The 24,256-nt window shown below is 42.3% G+C and overlaps 1 protein-coding gene across 4 annotated transcripts in view; it reads right to left on the reverse strand.

Annotated features, from left to right (window-relative positions):
* LOC106572237 (ephrin type-B receptor 2) overlaps window positions 1–24,256 on the reverse strand; it is a 60,501-nt gene that overhangs the window by 10,857 nt on the left and 25,388 nt on the right. For all 4 annotated transcript variants that reach the window (XM_014146257.2, XM_014146254.2, XM_014146256.2 and 1 more), the window contains exons 2-8: window positions 12,606–12,670; window positions 10,939–11,623; window positions 3,982–4,137; window positions 2,291–2,626; window positions 1,046–1,170; window positions 771–933; window positions 439–612 (exon numbers count right to left, since the gene is read on the reverse strand). In XM_014146257.2, the coding sequence (XP_014001732.1) occupies window positions 439–612; window positions 771–933; window positions 1,046–1,170; window positions 2,291–2,626; window positions 3,982–4,137; window positions 10,939–11,623; window positions 12,606–12,670 (1,704 nt within the window). The remainder of the gene's footprint in view (window positions 1–438; window positions 613–770; window positions 934–1,045; window positions 1,171–2,290; window positions 2,627–3,981; window positions 4,138–10,938; window positions 11,624–12,605; window positions 12,671–24,256) is intronic.

Genomic DNA, 24,256 nt, shown 5'->3' on the forward strand with positions numbered 1-24,256 from the left:
TTTTGGTTACTATATGATTCCATATGTGTTATTTCATAGTTTTGATGTCTTCACATTTATTCTATAATGTAGAAAATAGTAAAAATGAAGAAAAACCCTTGAATGAGTAGCTGTGTCGAAACTTTTGACTGGTACTGTGCATCCTGGGGATACGCAATTGGGACTACATACAACAGTAGCTAAAACCTTGCCTGGGCTAAGACCTGATACAGGTAGTTAGGTACAGCAGTAACTCTGAACTCCTAGTATTCCACATCTAACCGTAATATCCCCACTGTCTCCAGGATGACAGTATTATTCCAAAACAAATGTTTCACTCCACCATTCAACACATTTGCCACTGATAGATGTTTATCTGTTGGAAGGTGGATCTATATAAATCTAAATGAATCCTAGTTCAAAAAAAGATCATTCAAATTGTAAAAACATGTTACTCACTGTGGCCGCTGGTGTAGTGCTGGAGCTTATCTGTGAATTCAGATTCTGGTCTCTCAGAGCTTCTTCGATTGCAGACGATGACGAATACGACAACAGCGATGATGAAGACCATGCCTGCAGCGGCGGAGCCAATGATGAGGGGGAGCTTCTCCTGAAAGCTGGACTTGTACTCTTCTGCAAGTACACAACAAAATAAACCCCATAGGTTGGCCTACTCTGTAATGTTGCACTTTTGGGACTGTACCATTTAGCGGGCCAGCACCAAAAGTGTTTGGGAAAAAAACATAAAAAAATACTATTCAGTGGTTCGAGGTTTGGTTCAAACGGCATACCTTCGGTCATGGTCTGAAAGAACATTTTTCCGCTGAAGCGTCCAAATCCAGCCACGGTTCGAGCCCGCACCTGGAAGACGTATATAGCTCCGGGCTTCAGGCCCCGGATGACTGCTGTGTTGGTCTGACTGCGCACCACTGATGAGTTCCATTCTGCCATGCTCTGGAACACACAGTGTAAGACTGGATCTGCTCACTGTCTGAATGCTCCCCAAGCTTACAATAATAGCAATTACAGCAGTAATACAGCAGTAACACCTGTCAACTGACTTTACCTTTTCATAGTACTGCAGCTCATAGTCTAGTATGAGACCGTTGGGCTGGTCAGGTTGGGACCAGGAGAGAGTGATGCTGTCAGGGGTCCGGCTCACCTGGTGCATAATCGACACGGCCGATGGCGCTGAGAGAGAGAGAGAGAGAGAGAGAGAGAGAGAGAGAGAGAGAGAGAAAAGAGAGGAGAGGGAGATACAGGTTCAGATAGACAGGGATAGAAGGGTTAAGGTTAGTGACAACACCACAACACCCGGGAGCAGACAGCTTTAAAATCCCAACTGCCAATCAAGAACTAGACTAATGATGCAGCAGCCTGTACCTGGTCCTGCACCCTGTCTCTAAGGCTGACATCTGTACTGTGCTGAAGGAACTGAGAGCCATGAACATCGGAGGCAGTTTATTAAGTACTATTACAGTCATCCATGCTCTGAAAATACTAATAGTAATATTGTATTTGTTTTCAAAGGGGTGAAATATTCATTCAGTAGGCAAAGACACACAGGCATGTGTGTGCGCACACACACACACACACACACACACACACACACACACACACACACACACACACACACACACACACGCATTTCGTTAATGAAGGCTTAATGAGGGCCTGTTAATGTAATATTAGTGCTTCTCCTTACATTCTGTAATTGCAGGTCCCAGCAGCCCCAGAGGCACTGGGGTTCATGGGAACCTGAGTTTGTTTTTTTTACAGTCCCAGCCCAGACAGTAATTAGGACTGACAGCTACTGCACTGGAGAAAAGACTACAGTGTCAAGGGCAGAGAGTTTCAACCGATAGCCTGACCCCAATAACAACACTGCCTAACACCCAGTCCATTGAATGTCATGTCTGAATACTGTATACCAAGCACCCTAAATGCAGTGCAACTTACTCAATACTAATAAAGGTCCCAAATCAATCTGTCACTGAATTATTCTGGAATATCCTCTATCTCATGCACACATCATAAATATTACTTAAGCATCCTTACACAGACATGGTTTGTACCACATGAAGTATATATGTACTTATGCTGATCTTGCCCTTGGAAAACACCAGGATGATCGATTGTTTCGTCCATCAAAATATCTAAACCTATTCGGTGTAATATTTCCTTTGGCACTCCTTGTCAGACTGGACACACTGCTGACCATTTCTCTCCACTGAACTTCACACTTGAACACAGTACTGTTGGAGAAGAGTGAATTAATTGCTGTAGCGGACTGTGTCTATTGGTTCCTTACCGGCCTGGTTGGTGGTGATTTTGACCGAGGAGTACTGTGGCGAGTAGGGGCTCTGGTCGGAGACCCCGTTGACTGCCTGGATCTCAAAGGTGTACTGCGTGTGGGCCAGCAGGTCACTGATGTGGACCTTGGTCTCTGTCAGGCCCAGTTGGCGGGGGACGAACTGGACATTGTCCCCGCAGCGTGTACAGCCTCCCCGGCCCCCTCCACAGCTCTTACAGATGATGTTGTAGACCACGTCCTCGCGGCCCCCGCCATCGCGCGGCGCGCTCCACTCCAACCTCAGGGCTGTCTCGTTCACGATGGAGATTACACTCTGGGGCGCAGAGGGGATGGCTGTCAGGGAAGAGGGGGGATATGAGGAAGAATTTAGGGAGGGTCACTGATAATAAGGTCTATACTCCAGACACTGGTCATCATCAACCTTGGTCCTGAGGAGCAACAGGGGGTGCAGGGTTTGATTTCAACCCAACCCACACCCTGTACTATAGCTCTCCAGGATCTGAGTTGTTGACTACTGGTTAACTCTGTAATAAATTACCTCTATGTGGTTGGAGTAGTGTACAGTAGGTTACAAAACTACAGTCTCTACACTTCAACTGAACAGAAAGTATTCACCTTAGCTGATTATTCGGACACTAAATTCAAAGATTCCAAAGTATGAGCTCTATTCAACCCCATCAGGCTTCAGATAAACATTTTCAATAGTAGGGAGAGGGAGCAGTGAAAAGAGCAGTGAGCTAGCTAGTTAGCGTCCTGTCAGAATCTGAGAGACACAAAGAATGCCCATGCACGCTCATTTCTGCCTCTTCAATCAGAAAGAGACTGCTGAGGGCCACCTCGCCATTGTGGCCCTGGTTGCGTCCCATATAGAACCATATTGCCTTGATAGTACACTACTTCTTACCAGGGCCCATAATAGGGTACCCATAGGGCTCAGGGTCAAAATTAGTCCACTATAAAGGCAATAGGGTACCATTTGGGACGCAGGCCATGTTTTCACATTCTAAAACAGCTGCCCCCCTCATAAGGGACAGGCTTATGCAAATCTCTCTATTTTCTCAGAGGTCCTTTTCGGACTGTTGCACCAATGGAAGAGAATGGAAGGGACATTCCACCAAGAGAATGGAAGGGACATTCCACCAGTTCAGTGCGTATACAAAAGAGGGCTACCACATACCAGGATGAAGCATAACCCGTGTTTTTCCCTCAGATACGGGGCACCTAGAAGTAAGCATCACTTTGGTATTTCTTATGTGAAAATATGTGGAGCTGGAGTGTTGTTAACAGAGCGGACGTTGAATAGGTTAGCAGTTGTCTTTGTGCTCATTGCAATATGCACAAAATATATCAGATTAATTCTGTCTTTGCTAGACAGGTGCTTTTATCTATAGTGAATGGCACATTAGGCCTAAATTATTAGAGGTGAGGTGATAGATTATGTTAGTAAATTCAAAATCACAAATGAAAACTCAGTTCACAAATTGATAATGACCCATTATGTCCTGAGAGCATTTGTTAATTCATTAGTCAAAATGTAAATGTGCACGCTGCAAAACGTTATATTCTTAAATACACAAAAAGCCTACTAAATAAGCTGTAGTAATGAGAATCTCCACTGTCTTTCCTTAACACTGTGCTACAGCACCCCCTATGGAGAGTGAATGGTACTGTAAGAACCAGGAACCTACTGGTGCAGGGCATCAGTGGGGGATCTGAGTCGGTGCGGTAGTAACCGTTACGGCACACACAGTTGGTGGCCCCCTCATTGGTGATGCGACTGTTGATGGGACACTGGAGACACTGGTGGTCGCCCTGGGAAGGCTTAAAGAACCCTGAGCCACACGCTGCAGAGGAGAAAGACAGATGTATTTTTATTTAACTTTTATTTAACTAGGCAAGTCAGTTAAGAATACATTCTTATTAACAACGTTATTGACGGCCTACCAAAAGGCATTGGGATTAAAATTATATATATTTTAAATATAGGACAAAACACACATCACGAGAAGAGAGACAACACAACACTACATAAAGAGAGACCTAAGACAACAACAGAGCAAGAAGGCAACATATAACAACACAGCATGGCGATAGAGACATGAAGAGACAGAGGGAGTGTGAGAGAGAGGTTATGAATTAAGTTATTATACTTAAGAGTGACATAAATTCAATACCAGACATTATACAATATGACGGCATGAGAGAAAAAAGGATACAGAGTCGATTGAAAGACAAATTCCCAGACATATCATAAAATATTGGTCTTGAAATACACAGACACATTACCTTTAGCATGTCCTTCCACATATGGTTAATAAAATAAAACTTCCAGGAATCTGAGGCTTGCTATTCAGGTTTTTGTCTCATGGCATTTGAAACTCTGGGAGAACAGAGTGAGGCATAGTCAAAGAGACTTTGAAATCTGGAGGTCTGGAATTGAATGGCTATACCATAAAAGGCAAAGGGTGTGTGATAGGGAGAGAGAGGTGGTAGAGTGTAGGGGACAATATATGGGGTTACACATATTCTACAACTGTGAAGTATGTGTTAAAATAGGGCTAAAGAGAAAGAGGAGTATCTATACCAAATCCTCATATCACTACCAAAGGCTAATACACTCCATCATTCATTCTCCCCCCATGATTGCCGACATTGAGAATGTCTATGTGTAGAAACCTTTGTTCCAATCAACAAACGCTGCTAACCAATATCCTACCAAAACCATGTATGGTGTCTTCTAAAGGGGTAAATGATGTGTGTGAAGGTTCCTGCAGCCTCCAGCTTTGCAAGCTAATCCAATCAAGATGGTGTGAAAGTAATTAAATGCCTGTCTGCCACTTCCTCAACTCTCTGGATGCGTCCTAAATGGCAACCTATTCCCTATATAGTGCCCTACTTTTGACCAGGGCGGCAGGGCCCATAGGGCTTTGGTCAAAAGTGGTGCAAAGGGAATGGGATGCTATTTGGGACGTGGGCTCTGACTGTCTGACACTGGCAGACACGACCACTCTGGAGTGCATTTAGCCAGCCTGTGTCATGACAGTGGGAACAAATATATACAGTAGTATATTTTTGACCCTTTTCAGAGGATAACTTTACATTGTTCTCTTGTATTGAAACAGTGTTTGCCTCTGTTATTGAATTCATTTAGTTTTTGTCTCATTTACCAAGAGGTCCGAATCCTTCTTTGACTAACTGTCCTATCTTCTACTTGCCACAATGAGAAGCTATAGGAATCCCAGGCAGTCAAAGGACAGCCAGTGTGACGAGACAAAAGAAAGAGTCTGTTGACAGAGGGACCCAGGGAACACCCATGGCTAGACCCAGACAGAGAGGAAGGAGGGTTGAAGGGGGAGAGAGGATTTGACAATTCTATAATAAGGGGCCATTCAATAAATAAATAGTTAAACAATCTGTGATACTCAGATATCAATATTTCAGGCCACAGTGTAGTCATCCCAGCCCCTGGATCCTACCAAAATAGAAATATATTCACTAGAATGGGTTTCCCCAATGAGGGCGCACTCCCCTTAAACTGCCCCTAATTTACACATTTTTAGCTACAACTTCACTTGAGCAAAGTGAGATGTAGAGTCACTGATCTACAAAAAGTATTCCCTGCCAAATAATAAGCATAGCGCAATTAAGATTCATAGAGCTACGCCTCACCTGGTTTACGGCACTGCTACACTACAGCCATCGGGCATCCAGCAATGCCATCAGCCATCAGCCATTGAGGGAACTTTTCCTTTGAAATCAATGAAAGCTGCTATACTGCCCGCGTTGTGTCACGTCCAATGACAGCATCCAAGCTTAAGAATCGTAGATTCAATTCTCGACGGCTGACGCATTCTATCTTCTATCTTGTGAATGGAAATAATGAGGGGAAAAAAGTTGATTTGGGTTGGTCTTGTCTAGCAGGTAGAACGTCACATTGACACAATGCTGATGGCAACACAGGTAGTGTAGCTGACTTGTTCGGCGATCCCCCCCACCACAAATTCACACACAACCAGACATTGATTGACTGATTGGAGACAGCTTGTGTCAATTAAATAACATTTCCTGGGATTTTCTACCTGTAGCAGACCTACAGTAGTGGATAATGCTGGAAATACTGGTAAAAAAAAAAAACAACCAAAACAACTGGCATGTGATACTAAAGAGCCAGATAAGGTTTCTATATTAAGGTAGCCAATGCTTGGTTACGATATTGTGGCTACTAAATGTGGAAGACTTGTGTAAAGAATTTGTTTGGAAACATTATTTCAAGTTATTGAACCAACTTAATTTATTGAATAACTTGTAACGCAATTGAAGAAATGTGAATAGTTAACTCCAAATTAAAAAGTGAACTTGGAACAAGATGAAAAAATGGGTTGTATTTATATTATATATTGTATTGTATTTGTTATTTATTAGGTTTAACCAAAACGGAAAAGAGTGTAGAAAGAAATAGGTTGTAACTTGAAATATCGGTTTGGTAATAATCAAATTAAACAGTTGGCAATGAATCATATATTTGGTTTCAACAAATGTAGTATTTTTCCATTGAGAAAACCTAACTAATTTACTTGTGACCATTTTTTTTGGTTGATCCAAACTGTAATTTCTTGTGTATATCTATTCATCTGTGTTTGGCATTCTCTGGCGCCTGAGAAACTGATAAGAGAGGGGAGATGCATGGCCATTATATTTCTAATGTTTATTATAGAACGAATGTAACCAGCTAAATTTCCTAATGTTTCGCTTAAAGTTAATCTCGCATTTTACCAGAGAAAAGTAGGCTGGCTACACCGAGAAAAGTACTGGAGAAAAGTAGCTACTCATCAGTCAAAGCGATGTCTTTTGATAGAATGCCAATTTGTGAATTCTCAAACGAGTGCAGAAGTGCAAATGAAGCACAAAATTTGTTTGATGCTGAGCAAAAATTACAATAAGAAGGTCTGTATTTTAGATCTGCGTTTAAAAAAAGAATCTGTGTGAAAAACGAAGAATTCTGAGTTAAGGCGACCCTGAAGTTTAACTTGCTAGTTATCTAAGTAAGTGGCTGAATTAATAAGGTCACGGGGCATCATAATGTGTTAGCTTTCTGCCATGGTTGAGAAGTCAAAGCCCTTTGAATGAGTTATCTGTACAGCTGCCACTGCAGCTTGATTTCCTTGCGTTTGTTCTCCTCTCTGTTCTGGGCAGTCTGCTTCTCCCTATCTTCTTCTTCGAGCAGAGCAGGCAGGCTCCTTGCCTTAGCGACTCCCAGACTCCTCACAGACACAGTCTGTACACAGTACTGTCCTTCCTTCAGACAAGCATGTGTCCAAACTTGTTAATTTAATTTGCACAATGTCTTTCGTTCATATTTGTTTGAAAATGTCCAAACTCACCAAAAATGACATTCGGTAGCTCCTACCTATATATGTATAACTTTATGAGCTGGATTGTCTGTCTTTGCAATTTGTGTATTTTCGTTTCCGCTCGTTAGCATATTTAGCTAGCAGCCTCCATCGAAATTCTCTATTATAAAGTGCTAATATTGTTACCATTCTGGTAATAGAGCCCCTTCTGTACTAAGCCGGTAATACCGTAAATCCCGATGTGAGAGAAGGAAGGTATGAGGATATGAACATCTGGTTACAGCCCAACCCTAGATTCAAGCATGGCACTATAAAATATCTATAGATTTAAAAGTGTTCGCACTTTTACACTCTCAAGAGTTGGCTCACATTATGTGATACTACAGTAGTAGTATATGAAACGGAAAACACTTAAATAATCATGTTCTTTGAGACAATTGTTCTTGACAAAACGAAATAATTAATGAGTCAGCCTGATGTGGAGCATTAGAATTTAACTTTGGCCTTAACAAAGTCTTAACAAAACTGTACACACGTAGCAAAGGTCAATTTGTAAACAGTGCCTGACTTTGATCCAGTAGCAGGCAGCGACAACCCACTGCCATGTATTGACACTGACAACATCGCCAACATTCTGCGGAGCCATTCTCCTAATTAGAGCCAGAAGCTGTTTGTGTTTCCCGACCATATAGGTTATAAATAAGACCCCGCACACGCATAGACGCGTGCACACAAGCATGCACAAACAGTCTGCATGAAGAGGCTCTGTCAGAAACGAAGAAGAGACACTTGTTTAAGAGAGGCTGAGTTCAGGAGTAGCAGTCGGACTGAAAGCAATATTATTGCCCACAATATTACCACTCTGTCTCCTCTACACAGCCCTGTGAATCTTTTAACACTGTGGTTAAGTAACAATAACATATAAACTGTGTGTGAGAGAGAGGGGGAGGACAGAGAGAGAGAAAGAGAGAGAGGAAGAGAGAAAGGGAGAGAGAGAGAGATGTGGATGACTCAGTTTCCGAGGGAGTTTAATGCGCCATGTTTGTAGGATTGGCGGTAAATTGAGAAGACAGTCTTTTCCCCTCATGCGTCTCCAGACCTCCTGACCCGTTAGTAATTGCTTGAGCTTGGGGGTCTGCCCTAACATAGCCCAGAATTCTATTCTCAGAAGACTTCATTTGCAGTGGCTTGATTCAAATGACTCTTTTACACGCAAGAACCATGATGTCCCAATAATCTGAGTGTGGCCCAACAGACACATAGGACCATGTGTCTGTTGGAGGTGGAGAGAGAGAGAGGGGTAAATACTACAGGGGGTTGCTTATGTTACATGCACAGAGTTATGCACATCTAATCTCTCACATAAAACTAAGTGTACTCTCTTTGCAAATAACACTACAAATGTTCTTGTTTTTTATATAGAATTTTCATTTTAATTTACAATGTAAGAGTTGTAAATCTGGTGTTGAATACACTGGGGGGCAGCAGGTGAGTTCTCTCTCTCTGATTATGTTGAACGACCATTGAATTCTCAGTAGAAGCTGAAACCCAGAAGACACTGTTGCAGGATATAACTCTGGCTTCCCCACTGGACAGAGTAAATGCCTGCAGTGTATGTTCAGCCAACAAAAGATTGTCTATGAAGCAAATCAGTTAACAATGTGCACAATCCAAACCCATCTGAAGCACGTTGGTACTTTTTTAAAAAGGGACTGGCATTTGTTTAATAGGGTCATAACTTTGGAAGTTTGGAAAAGGTGCTTGTACAAGCAAGAGTTTGAGCGTTCGCGTCGATCTTATGAAAGAAACCAATACAGCAATAAATATGTGACAAGTGAATTTACTCCTCACAAATACAACAATTATGACTGGAAAGAGGGGAAGGTCTGAGGTGGGCTGGGCATGAGTGTTGCTAATTTCTCCACCTTGCATGTCCATTCATCCAACTAGACAAATGCATGTACCTATTGAATGTATTGTTACAGCAATAAGGTCCCTCTTTCCCCTGCAGGCTATCAGTCCTTGAAATTAATCCAAAGGGCTACACTCCCATGATTCACTGCTCTCCATGGGAGAGAGGAAGACAGGGCGAGGTTCGAGAGCTTGACCCTAGAGCACGTTGAGTAATCAGTAGAAGTGTCACGCAGTTGTTGCTATGCTATTGTCTTTGGGACTAATGCACTCTCTAATCAGGTCATTATTCCCCAGACCATAGGGCATTTCTTGTCCTAACATGGCTTACATAAACCAGAAAGCATAGGTCATTAATAGATCAGTCGGCTATGGGCTATATACTGTATCAAAGCTGGGTGAGTATGAAGGTGCCTGGTGATGTGAAGTCACTGTCCTCATCCAGTGGTCAAATTACCATCAAAACGGACCCTTGAATAATGATTTCCTGGATGACTAAACCAAATTTAACAATATAGGGGAGTCACTGCTGGGTCTGTGTGACAGTATGACTAAAGCTCAGTGATATCATTGACTACCTCTGGCTATTTAAGTGTTCCTCCTCCCCCAAGAAACCTTCACACCGTGAATAACATGGCAGAACAGGTCGTTGAGGGCTTCATTAGCAGTGCTTGATATTTCTAATCAAATAGCCAGGGATTTGTGTGTGTGTGTGTGTGTGTGTGTGTGTGTGTGTGTGTGTGTGTGTGTGTGTGTGTGTGTGTGTGTGTGTGTGTGTGTGTGTGTGTGTCAGACATTTTCCTTCTCTTCCTTTCTTCACTCATCACAGAAATACATTAGGGTAAGGGAAGACACTAGGATAGTGCTTTCTTGGCATAAAGTGATATCTCTCTGAATGTAAGGCTGGGACACAGGTCTACCGTTTAAAGACACCTCTAATTACCCTCAACACTCTCCCCCTACAGCACATTCTTGACCCATCTTTCCTGGCACTAATTGTGTTCCCTTAGTGATTCTACTGTAGTTAGTAAACCAAACTTACATGCATTAAAGATGTAGGATCTTCATTTGAAACTTGTAGTGCATTTGACATTTAAAAAAGCTTTGTAATTTCCACTTAGAAATTTCAGACTTGATTTTACATTTACATTTACATTTACGTCATTTAGCAGACGCTCTTATCCAGAGCGACTTACAAATTGGATTTTCCCTTCCGAAAAATGGATCAGCCGCTACATAAATGTCTATTAATTATAATCCAAATTAAGATCCTACATCTGTTCAAGTCTCTATCCTCTGGCTTATCACTAGTCTCAATAAGTAAATGACCCCAAGGCAAAACATCCACAGTAGTAGTAAACACATTATATCAGCAGCTCTCACCTCGACACACCGTGCCGTTCTCCACCGCCTCGTGCCCAGCCTTGCACATACAGCGCCCAATGGGCACCATCCACTCCCCGTCCCCGTTACAGTAGAGCTTGATGGGCACATCCACCTCCTCCCCATTGGGCACACACACACCCCGCGCCACCACCAGGGAGGTGCTCTCCGCCCCCGACAGGGTCTCAGGGAACACAGCGCCATTCTCGACCACGCGGGGGCACTTCCTGTAGAAGACGCGCACGGCGATGAGCGACATGCAGCTGCCGTAGTCCTGGAATGCCAGGTAGAAACCCTGGCGTGACACGGGGCCGAAGCTCCGTACCTCCCTGTTGATTTTCATCACCCGGCTGCCCAGGTCCACCTGGGAGAAGCTCTCATCTGCAGCAATGGTGTCCACTTTAATCCAGGGGTTCTCCATCCAGGCCGGGGACACCTTATTGGCCGTGTCTGAGTCTGTCTCATAGTAGTACAGGTTAAAAGTCTCTTTACAGGAGCCGGGGACGCTGGGGATGGAGCTGCAGTCGCGCACCGAGAACTTAATCTCCACATGGATGCGCTGGGCGCCGTGCCGGCGGATGTACTTGGTGCGGACCCAGTTGTTCTGGTTGTTGTCGAAGACGTTGCACACCTGGTAGGTGCGGATGGTATTCATATTCTCATCGTAGCCACTCACCTCCTCCCACTGCCAGGGACAGACAGAGCAAGAGGTCAGTTTAACATCCATGACCAGTGAAAAGTCAACATATTTTAATTTGATTACTGGTCTTAAAAAAAAACAAGAACACATATCATTATTAATGTCAAAATAAACATGGTAACAATATGATATGACTTAAAAATATAATTGAAATGCATACATCAGTTATCCAATTGGACACTAATGGACAAGCTTCAAAGTGACCAAATCCAATTGAATATACTGTCAGATAACATTGTTATCAAAATAACATTGTTATATTTCTGCTTTGTATTTTAGACCTTTGTCGATGTAACTTTGTCGGCATGAGACCACACGTGAGGAATTACAAACACAGTCCATAGACAACAAATATTAAAGAGTACATTTCCATGTCAGACAATTGTCTTCCTGGGCTGCCTTGTTCTGGGCCTACACAACGAGCGGACAGTCAGACTATTCAGCAATAAGATTCAGTTGATGTATCACTTGGCTCACAGCTTTCACACTGTTTATCTTCCTGGCATCACACACCTTATGAATTATTGATTTCAGTATGACAGGACAATCTTCCTTCAGCAGAGTTAATAAAACAACATCGCAATTCCTCAAACAGCGCCCACTTTTACATTTTACATGAAAGGCATACGTAGGCAAATTTTCCCCAATTCACTTTGCTTAGAAGTTTATTTTATGAAATAAATTATTAACTCTAACCAACTACATCAGGGGGGTTCACACATGCTGTTTTGGGACCTTTTGCAACCTATGACTGGATATATTGCTGCCCCTAATTGTATTCCTAACAACAATGCTGTTTGAACATGGAAAACAAATTGGGGTATTGATTCCTGATATATGCTGTTGTTGTTGCTCTAAGTTGGGCTTCTCATGGTGCTGCAGCTAGAGACGGTTCTGCAAAATGACAAAAAGTTTCAAAAGTTTACAAAATGGTGTGTCATGTAATGAGATGCTTTGTTCTACTCACCCCCAATGCTGGATAGATAGTCCATCCCAGCTCTGCTGTTGCCGTCGTAGAGTCCATGAGTATTTCTACAGGGAAATCAAGATGAACAAGTTAATGTGGTGTTAAAAATCACAACTGCAAAACAGGGCAACTAATACAGCAAGACACATGTTACTGACATTGTGAAATATTGTGGTGAGAAAATAGTATTAACTGTGAGGATAAAAATAAAAAATGTGTTTCTCTAGCCACATATGTACGTTCATCATTATCGCTAGAGGGTTGCAACAATGTTGCCTTCTCTCCCCTCTGTTCTTAGCGTTATATATGGAGTCTGTACCTGTACATCTCTCTAAATAGATAAGATAATGACTTTATTATCCCCATGGGGAAATGTTAGCTCTGTGCATACATAATCAGCATATGCAGACAAATACAGGTTCATGAGCGATCAATGATTAATCTGTAAACTACATACACTATACATTGTAACTTAAAATGTTGCCATGATGCCGTTGTGACAGTTCTATGGGTTAATCATGATACTCCTAATATGGTCTGACAGAATGGCAGTTATGATCATAACACACTTTTGGGACTTGACGTAGAGTGATATCGTAGAAGTATTGTGTTATGACCCGTGCCCCTGCTTTGTGTTGTTTCAGTGAAGGTCTGTGTGCAGTCACGCTAAGGGGGCACAGTGACACTCTGCTGCACCTCAACCACACTTAATACAGGAGGAACGGTACTGGATGACTCTGCCTGGTGACATCTGCTGTCTCTCTCTCTCTCTCCCCCTCTCTCTCTCTCGCTCTCTCACTCGACCCTCTTCTCTCCCACTCTGTCTCTCTCACTCTTCCTCACACACATACACACACACAACATAGGGCTGGGCAATATGGCCAAAATATCATACCATGGTATTTTTCAAATTGTTGACGGTATGACGATATTTGACGATATTTGATGTTTTTGATAAATGAAAGTTCTACATTTGATTCATGAGTAGTGCATGACCCTAGGGTGGCAACACATATATTCAACATTATTTAAATGGGTCTTTCTCCATTCTGATTGTTTTATATTGTTCAATTCAACTTCAACCAAAAATAATTTCCTGCATTTCCATAAATTTCTGCATTTCCTGCACTCATTTGAGGTAATTTCCACACTGCCATGATATGGGCAAAAATACTAGGCCTTATTTTTAACCAAATGTTGCAATTGTGATTTAGATCAAAAAACTTGGGTGAACTTTTGGAATCATGGAAATAGAATGTTTATTATAATTCTATAGTTAGAATATAAATAACAGTGGGCACTTTGAATACAGTGCTGTTTGACATGACAACGAATGAAAATGCCATGGACGAGTTATTGTGACAGGGTAGGAACCAAAGTGATGTTCAATGTTTCCTAGGGGACCGTATAATCTTTGGCTACATTACATCTTTATTCATATAGCCAACATATTCATGCTTCGCCTTTCCTCTTTCTTTTAGAAAATACTGTTGCACACTAATGCTAATTGCTAGCCAGCTAACTAGCGATTAGCATTAGTAGCTAACACGATTTATCTTAACTTGCTAAGAAAATACAAGCTAGCTGTTTGCAGATGTAAGAAACACAAACTAATATTGTAATTATTGAACGCGTGTGGATTTATATTAAGATCAAAGTGGATACATCGTTGTCATCAACATTGTTGCATGGGCTGCATTGACCATGCAGACTGAACGAAAGTGTCTCGTCGTCAAGCAACAACAAATGCGCTCCTTGAGTGACAGGGGGTGGGACTAGGTCTGTGTGGAAAGCGGCATGGAGAGAGAGAGAGATAGAGCGGAGAGGGATGACTCAAGTAGAGGAGTAAACTATAAAAATGGACGTTGCACACGGCGTATCACATTTAACAAACCAAACATTCAAATACCGTTATAGAAAGTAAAGTAAAAACCCAAACCGGTGCATATATACCGGTATATAGTAAAATACGGTATACCGCCCAGCCCTAACACAACATCACCAAAACACACAAACACTCAGTCTCTCTCACTCTTCCTCACACACATACACAGACAACATCACCAAAACACACAAACAGCATCACCAGTCCATAACCAATCCATAATAACCAAACTTCAGTATCCGGACATGCACGCACACAGTGAAGCCCATAATCTCTCCTCTCACCACCCCCACCAGAAGGGGAAGGGCAAGTAGGCTGTAAGTCTCCCCACTCTGCCTGTGTAGACTGACACATTTTAAATTATTCACAGGGTCCTATCAGTGAAGTGCTGCTGAGTGGAGAGATGGTACGAACAAGTATATTTAAGCCTTATATGCTGGTAGGGAATATAGGAAGGGGGACAGGCCACAACCTACTCATACAGTGGTAAAACATAGGTTGGACCCTGATTATGTAGACTGAGCACAATTCTGTCTCTATAAAAATGGACCTGTATGGAAACCGTACTTGGGGGAAAAGGGTTATAGTAAGGGTTAGTTGTTTATCGAGTGCATTCCTCATGATAACACACTGCCTGGTACCCTCACATCTGCAGTTGAGGACAAAGACTTATGGAAAGCCAATAGCATCAATGTCTGGTCCACAGGGACACTGCAACACTGTCTTCCACCCTAGAGAATTTACACTCGCCATTGCAAGGGCCATGATTTCCCACCGGCAACCACACAACCCGAGCAGGAAAATCTCCTGCTTTTACATTTCCCTAACAATTTTTCCCCAGTCAGGTCACATGGTCAGGAAAAAAAACAGCCCCCAATGCTCTCTCTAGCAAACATCTAGACTGTTCAGTACATCATGATGTCCACTATCAGATGAACTTCTGAATCTTTTTTCTCTAACGATTTTTTCCATCTAGGGAGTTTTTCCTTGCCACTGTGCTGCTGATTGGTCTTTGGGATCTAGGCTGGGTTATTGTCGATGAAAGAATTATATAGAAATAGAATTTGATTATTGGATTGATTTCTCACACCATAGGTTGCTGAAAGGGAAGAGACCGTGGCTGACCCTCCCAGTTCTGAGAACATTCTAGGAACATTAAACATGAAGTTATCCTCGGGCCATAAAAGGACGTTCAGTACAGCAGAAATGGCATGTAAATCACAGAAAAAAGATGTTGTGGTGGCAGGTGCAGAGAAGTACTTGGGTGTACGAGATGTTGCTGCAGAGGAGTTACAAGGTGTTGAACGATAGTGTCCCGTCCTCCCAGGCTGTCGGCCTGGTGTAGGATCAGATAGGGCCAAGTAGTGGAATAGTGGTGAGGTTTTAATGGGTGTGGGTTTAAATGGTAGGGACATTTTTCTTCCCTTTTCCCCGTCCTTTTTCCCTTCCCTGTTGTGTTAGTTCCCGGTTTGTCCGGGGATGTCCCCAGGGACGTTTATAGGACACTCTCAGGAAGTTGTGTCATGGACATGGTCCTGTAGAGATTTTGTCTAGTTACCGGTTTGTTCTGGGGACGTCCCCAAGGACGATTTTAGGATGCTCTTATAATGTACTTTCATGGTCCCCTGGAGGTTTTTGCATTGTTTCCAGTTTGTTCTGGCGACGACCCTAAAGACGTTTTCAGTACGTTCCCAATAAAATAAAAAAATCTGTCATCGGGACGTCGTGTGATGGAGCCAATGTAACGTTCTCTGGGGGACCTTTGTGTAGTTCCCTGCAAGTTACCAGGACGTCACTGAGGACCAAGTCAACACTTTTATAGGAAGTTCTCAGGACTTTCATTTTACTAGTCATTAGGATGTCGTGTGATGATCCCAACGGAACTTTCTGGGGGACCTTTGTGTAGTCAGGACCATGTCATTTAGAACCATGTTAGGACGTTTGTAAGATGATCTCAAGACATTTGTTTCACCAGTCATCAGGACGTCACGTGATGTTCCCAGGTGTCCCAAACCAAAGTTTGTAAAGTTATTAATTGGTATGGGGCTTTAAGGTAAGTGGGACGCTGTTCAGTTAAAATAATGTAAAAACTCTTTAATCAATGACAATATGATTACATTTTACATGATTACTTATTACTGAATAAGTCTGTAGCATTCTCAGAAGTCCCCTACATAATCATTACCTATAATACATCTCTACACTTAGCAAAAGAGTACCATCTGCACTGCTATTTTTGTTCATCTCAATCTCATAATATTAATATCAAATATTAAATTCGCTCATCATTGACTTCATGTACTTGTTTCAGAATTGAGGGTTTTCTGTATAGTTGTCTAATGTTGGTGGGAAATATTATTCTGTTTTAATGTTACTCCTGAATCACTATGATAAATAAAAGAGTTATTCTTGAGTGTATTTTTAACCGAGCTGAGATTTATTTTGAAGTGCAAAGTGTAGGAATACAGTTGAAATCAGTCATTGACACAGCCATTGTGGCGTAGCAGCAAGCTCGGAATGCTTTTAGACTTTTATTCAAGTAGTATTTTACTGGGTGACTTTCACTTTTACTTGAGTCATTTTCTATTTAGGTATCTTTACTTTTACTCAAGTATGATATCCTTCCTCTGACACCGCCTAGTATATAGGTCCTGGATGGCAGGAAGCTTGGCCCCAGTGATGTACTGGGCTGTACGCACTACCCTCTGTAGGCTGTCTCATCTTTGTCGGTGATCAGGCCTACCACCGCTGTATCGTCAGCAAACTTAATGACGGTGTTGGAGTCGTGCTTGGCCACGCAGTCGTGGGTGAACAGGGAGTACAGGGGGGTACTAAGCACGCACCCCTGAGGGGCCCCTATGTTGAGGATCAGTGTGGCAGATTTGATGTTGCCTACCCTTACCACCTCGGGGCGGCCCATCAGGAAGTCCAGGATCTAGTTGCAGAGGGAGGTGTTTAATCCCAGGGTTCTTAGTTTAGTGATGAGCTTTGTGGGCACTATAGTGTTGAACGCTGAGCTGTAGTCAATGAACAGCATTCTCACATAGGTGTTCCTTTTGTCCAGGTGGGAAAGGGCAGTGTGGAGTGCGATTGAGATTGCGTCATCTGTGGATCTGTTGGGGCAGTATGCGAATTGGAGTGGGTCTAGTGTTTTCGGGATGATGGTATTGATGTGAGCCATGACCAGTCCTTTCAAGGCACTTTATGGCTACCGACGTGAGTACTACAGGGGCGGTAGTCATTTAGGCAGGTTACCTTCACTTTCTTGGGCACAGGGACTATGGTGGTCTGTTTGAGAGGTATTACAGACTCGGTCAGGGAGAGGTTGAAAATGTCAGCGAAGACACTTTGCTGGTCTGCGCATGCTCTGAGTACACGTTCTGATAATCAGTCTGGCCCAGCAGCTTTGTAAATGTTGACTTGTTTCAAAGGTCTTGCTCACATCGGCTACGGAGAGCGTGATCACACAGTCGTCCGGAACAGCTGGTGCTCTCATGCATGCTTCAGTGTTGCTTGCCTCGAAGCAAGCATAAAAGGCATTTAGCCCGTCTGGTAGGCTCGCATCACTGGTCAGCTCGTGGCTGGGTTTCCCTTTGTAATCCGTAATAGTTTGCAAGCCCTGCCAGATCCGACGAGCGTCAGAGCCGGTGTAGTAGGATTCAGGATTCTTACTTAGATATTACGTGTGAATCAATATGTACCCAGCTAACCACCTACTGTACTAGCCTATTTGATTACAGTGAAAACACAGAGGCAGAGTGAGGTGCAAACCTTTTGGCTGCCAAGCAAAGCCAGCTCAGAGTGCTCAGTCATGACATTTAACAACAAGCCAGCTAGCTAACTGCATCGTAATGCCCACAGTAACAAAAGTGTGATGCCAGCAGGTCCTGAGCACTTGTTGAACTACAGTATGTATAATGAACTATTCTATTCAATATGTAACTACCATGTAAATACTCTGGGACCAACATTGTTCTCCAAAAGAACGCATTTCTCAACAATTGAGAGCTAACATATTGATGTTAAATTATTAGATCTACTTCTAATAACCAGAAATAACCAGCAAGTCTTTATAACCAGCATTGGCACAAACCATTCCTTGTGTAACCGATGTGAAATGGCTAGTTAGTTAGCGGTGGTGCGCGCTAATAGCATTTCAATCAGTGACGTCACTCGCTCTGAGACTTGAAGTAGGGTTTCCCCTTGCGTTGCAAGGGCCGTGGCTTTTGTGGCGCGATGGGTAACAATGCTTCGTGGGGTGTCAGTTGTTGATGTGTGCAAGGGTCCCTGGTTCGAGCCCAGGTTGGGGCGAAGAGAGGGACGGAACCTACACTGTTACATTGATGCTGTTGACCCGGATCATTGGTTGCTGCGGAAAAAGGAGGAGGTCAAAAGGGGGGGTGAGTGTAACCGATGTGAAATGGCTAGTTAGTTAGCGGTGGTGCGCGCTAATAGCATTTCAATCAGTGACGTCACTCGCTCTGAGACTTGAAGTAGGGTTTCCCCTTGCGTTGCAAGGGCCGCGGCTTTTGTGGCGCGATGGGTAACGATGCTTCGTGGGGTGTTAGTTGTTGATGTGTGCAAGGGTCCCTGGTTCGAGCCCGGGTTGGGGCGAAGAGAGGGACGGAACCTACACTGTTACACTTGCTCGAAATTAAAATGACAGCAACATGTCAGCAAACATCTGGGAAAATGACCAAGAATCTCTATTAAACTAGACAAATATGAACCAGGATCTAGTGTCCATTACTATGTGTCTGTGTCAATTACATTACCACAAATATTACATTTAATTCAAGTCAATTGCATGTCACCTCTGAAAGAATCCTTAAATACTTAGGGGAGTCTGAGCCATATACAATCTCTAGGGGAGTATGCTATAATGAGCCAATTACAGAACCATGATGGCCGATGATTCCAGTTTCATGTAAGCCACCTGTCGTAGAGAGGCAGTAACCACAGTGGAATAACCACAGTGGAATAACCACATGATTCATCCCCATTATCAACTGACCAGAGAGGCTAAATGACATAATGTATATGGCATTACCACAGTAGGCATTTTATAGTCAAGTTCAGACAAAATGATTGGTCTCCAAATTGGGCCATTTTTCGGGTGATCAGTTCCTGTTAGTATCAGTGTGGATTAATGAGTAGCTGTGAGGGAGGGCGAGCCAGGTGTTGGTGCCGCCGCTGAACGGGAATAAAGAGGCCGGGAGCAGTGACCCGCTAAGAATTCCCATGGACTGAGCCTAGAGGGATTGGGAGGGGAGCGAGTCTGAGTGGAAAGCACGGAGAAGGGAAAGAATGGGTCTATGTGGATACTAGCTCCAGCTCTCCAAGTCATACAGTAGGCTCAAACTAACACACAACAAGGCTCAAAGTGCAAGACATGCACAATCTGACGTACTGTAGCTGCAACAGGGGACAAAGGGAAGGGGGTTGACATTAGTTACTGCATGATGCCCTCCTTTCGTGCCTAGACATGTCATCAAAGCACTTCAGTTTCTGCTTGAGCCCAACCGAGTGTGCACAGTATGTCGCAGAGATCTTGTCACACACGACACATGGAAGGCTATATTAAAGCTGAGTATGATGAATACTGTAAGAGATAAAGAGGTTGTCTAGAAAATGTAACAGAGCTCTACCAGGCGGTTGAGAGTGTCATAACAGCATTGCCATATTAGAATGGCATTTTGCATAGCATTTTTACTAATCTCAACAATATTACAAAAATGACTTAAGGTCTGCTTCAGTGGCGTTCATTGGTAGGTAAGCATTGTTAAATGAGGACTAATGTCACCTTATTACAAATGATAGTAATTTTGCACATGAATATTTAATTGAATGGAAATGAATGTGTTTTCAGGTTTAGTTAAGTTTATTAGGATCCTCATTAGCTACTGCAGCAGATACTCTTCCTGGGGTCCACATAAAACATACAAATACATGACAAAGTACAGAACAGTTATAGACAAGAACAACATAAGATATTACATTAAATTACGCAACCCTGCCCCATAGAGGCTGCTGCCCTATATACATAGACTTGGAATCACTGGCCACTTTAATAATGCAACACTAGTCACTTTAATCATGTTTAAATCATGTTTACATATGGCTTTACTCATCTCATATGTATATACTGTATTCTATTCTTCTGTATTTTAGTCAATGCCACTCCGACATTGCTCTTTCTAATATTTATATATTTCTTAATTCCATTATTTTACTTTTAGATCTGTGTGTATTGTTAGATACTACTGCACTGTTGGAGTTAGGAACACAAGCATTTCACTACACCCGCAATAACATCTGCTAAATATGTGTATGTGATCAATGAAATTGGATTTGATTTTAAATGAATAAGAAATCAAATAAAAGTTATGTATAGGAAAGACACCAAGAGACAACAAAAATACTATTTACACTAGAGGTCGCCCGATTAATCGGAATGGCCGATTAATTAGGGCCGATTTCAAGTTTTCATAACAATCGGTAATCGGCATTTTTTGACACCGATTTTGGCCGATTACATTGCACTCCATGAGGAGACTGCGTGGCAGGCTGACTACCTTTTACACGAGTGCAGCAAGAGCCAAGGTAAGTTTCTAGCTAGCATTAAACTTATCTTATAAAAAACAATCAATCTTAACATAATCACTAGTTAACTACTACACATGGTTGATGATATTACTAGTTTATCTAGCTTGTCCTACGTTGCATATAATCGATGCGGTGCCTGTTAATTTGTCATCGAATCACAGCCTACTTCGCCAAACAAGTGATGATTTAACAAGCGCATTCGCAAAAAAAGCACTGTCGTTGCACCAATGTGTACCTAACCATAAACATCAATACCTTTCTTAAAATCAATACACATGTACAGTGAGGGGGAAAAGTATTTGATCCCCTGCTGATTTTGTATGTTTGCCCGCTGACAAAGAAATGATCAGTCTATAATTTTAATGGTAGGTTTAATTGAACAGTGAGAGACAGAATAACAACAAAAACATCCAGAAAAACGCATGTCAAAAATGTTATGATTTGCATTTTAATGAGGGAAATAAGTATTTGACCCCTCTGCAAAACATGACTTGAATTTTGTCCCACTCCTCTTTGCAGATCTTCTCCAAGTCATTAAGGTTTCGAGGCCGACATTTGGCAACTCGAACCTTCAGCTCCCTCCACAGATTTTCTATGGGATTAAGGTCTGGAGACTGGCTAGGCCACTCCAGGACCTTAATGTGCTTCTTCTTGAGCCACTCCTTTGTTGCCTTGGCTGTGTGTTTTGGGTCATTGTCATGCTGGAATACCCATCCACGACCCATTTTCAATGCCCTGGCTGAGGGAAGGAGGTTCTCACCAAAGATGTGAAGGTACATGGCCCTGTCCATCGTCCCTTTGATGCGGTGAAGTTGTTCTGTCCCCTTAGCAGAAAAACACTCCCAAAGCAGAATGTTTCCACCTCCATGTTTGACGGTGGGGATGGTGTTCTTGGGGTCATAGGCAGCATTCCTCCTCCTCCAAACACGGCGAGTTGAGTTGATGCCAAAGAGCTCCATTTTGGTCTCATCTGACCACAACACTTTCACCCAGTTGTCCTCTGAATCATTCAGATGTTCATTGGCAAACTTCAGACGGGCATGTATATGTGCTTTCTTGAGCAGGGGGACCTTGCGGGCGCTGCAGGATTTCAGTCCTTCACGACGTAGTGTGTTACCAATTGTTTTCTTGATAACTATGGTCCCAGCTGCCTTGAGATCATTGACAAGATCCTCCCGTGTAGTTCTGGGCTGATTCCTCACCGTTCTCATGATCATTGCAACTCCACGAGGTGAGATCTTGCATGGAGCCCCAGGCCGAGGGAGATTGACAGTTCTTTTGTGTTTCTTCCATTTGCGAATAATCGCACCAACTGTTGTCACCTTCTCACCAAGCTGCTTGACGATGGTCTTGTAGCCCATTCCAGCCTTGTGTAGGTCTACAATCTTGTCCCTGACATCCTTGGAGAGGTCTTTGGTCTTGGCCATGGTGGAGAGTTTGGAATCTGATTGATTGCTTCTGTGGACAGGTGTCTTTTATACAGGTTACAAACTGGGATTAGGAGCACTCCCTTTAAGAGTGTGCTCCTAATCTCAGCTCGTTACCTGTATAAAAGACACCTGGGAGCCAGAAATCTTTCTGATTGAGAGGGGGTCAAATAATTATTTCCCTCATTAAAAGGCAAATCAATTTATAACAATTTTGACATGCGTTTTTCTGGATTATTTTGTTGTTATTCTGTCTCTCACTGTTCACATAAACCTACCATTAAAATTATAGACTGATCATTTCTTTGTCAGTGGACAAACATACAAAATCAGCAGGGGATCAAATACTTTTTCCCCTCACTGTATATATTTTTTAACCTGCATATTTAGTTAATATTGCCTGCTAACATGAATTTCTTTTAACTAGGGAAAATTGTGTCACTTCTCTTGCGTTCTGTGCAAGCAGAGTCAGGGTATATGCAGCAGTTTGGGCTGCCTGGCTCGTAGCGAACTGTGTGAAGACCATTTCTTCCTAACAAAGACCGTAATTAATTTGGCGGAATTGTACATAATTATGACCTAACGTTGAAGGTTGTGCAATGTAACAGCAATATTTAGACTTAGGAATGCCACCCGTTAGATAAAATACGGAACGGTTCCGTATTTCACTGAAAGAATAAACGTTTTGTTTTCGAAATGATAGTTTCCGGATTTTACCATATTAATGTCCTAAGGCTCGTATTTCTGTGTGTTATATTATAATTAAGTCTAGCAGCAGGCTCGTAAGCATTCATTCAAACGGCACTTTCCTGCATTTGCCAGCAGCTCTTCGCTGTGCTTCAAGCATTGCAGTGTTTATGACTTCATGCCTATCAACTCCCGAGATTAGGCTGGCAATACCATAGTGCCTATAAGAACTTCCAATAGTCAAAGGTATATGAAATACAAATGGTATAGAGAGATAGTCCTATAATTCCTATAATAACTACAACCTAATACTTCTTACCTGGGAATATTGAAGACTCATGTTAAAAGGAACCACCAGTTTTCATATGTTCTGAGCAAGGAACTTAAACGTTAGCTTTTTTACATGGCAAATAATGCACTTCTACTTTCTTCTCCAACACTTTGTTTTTGCATTATTTAAACCAAATTGAACATGTTACATTATTTATTTGAGACTAAATAGATTTTATTGATGTATTAAGTTAAAATAACAGTGTCTATTCAGTATTGTTGTAATTGTCATTATTACAAATATACATATAAAAATCAGCCGATTAATCGGTATCGTTTTTTTTGGTCCTCCAATAATCAGTATCGGCGTTGAAAAATCATATTCGGTCGACCTCTAATTTATACACTATTCATATATTCATATTCTTAGATACAGTACAGTTAAATTAGATCATTAGAAAGAGGAGAGGTGCTGTGATACAAGATGTTTTTTTAATCTGTTTTTTAAAGCTAAACTGGCTTTTTGCCAGAGTAACCTCTGGTGGCAGAACATTCCACGATGACATGGCTCTATACATAACTGAGCGATGCATTGAATCTGTTTTTGGTTTGAGACCCGTGAAGAAACCCATGGTGGAGTGTCTGCTGGGGTATGTATGTCTGTTCGAAGTGTATGCAAATAGATTATACAAGTGGTTAGGTATTTCCAAAACACAAACGTTTCTTAAAAAGACTAGAAGAGGAGTAGTCAATTTCTCATCAACCCTCAACCATGA

Source organism: Salmo salar, chromosome ssa15 (genome assembly GCF_905237065.1).
Source record: "Salmo salar chromosome ssa15, Ssal_v3.1, whole genome shotgun sequence".
Lineage (NCBI taxonomy): Eukaryota > Metazoa > Chordata > Actinopteri > Salmoniformes > Salmonidae > Salmo > Salmo salar.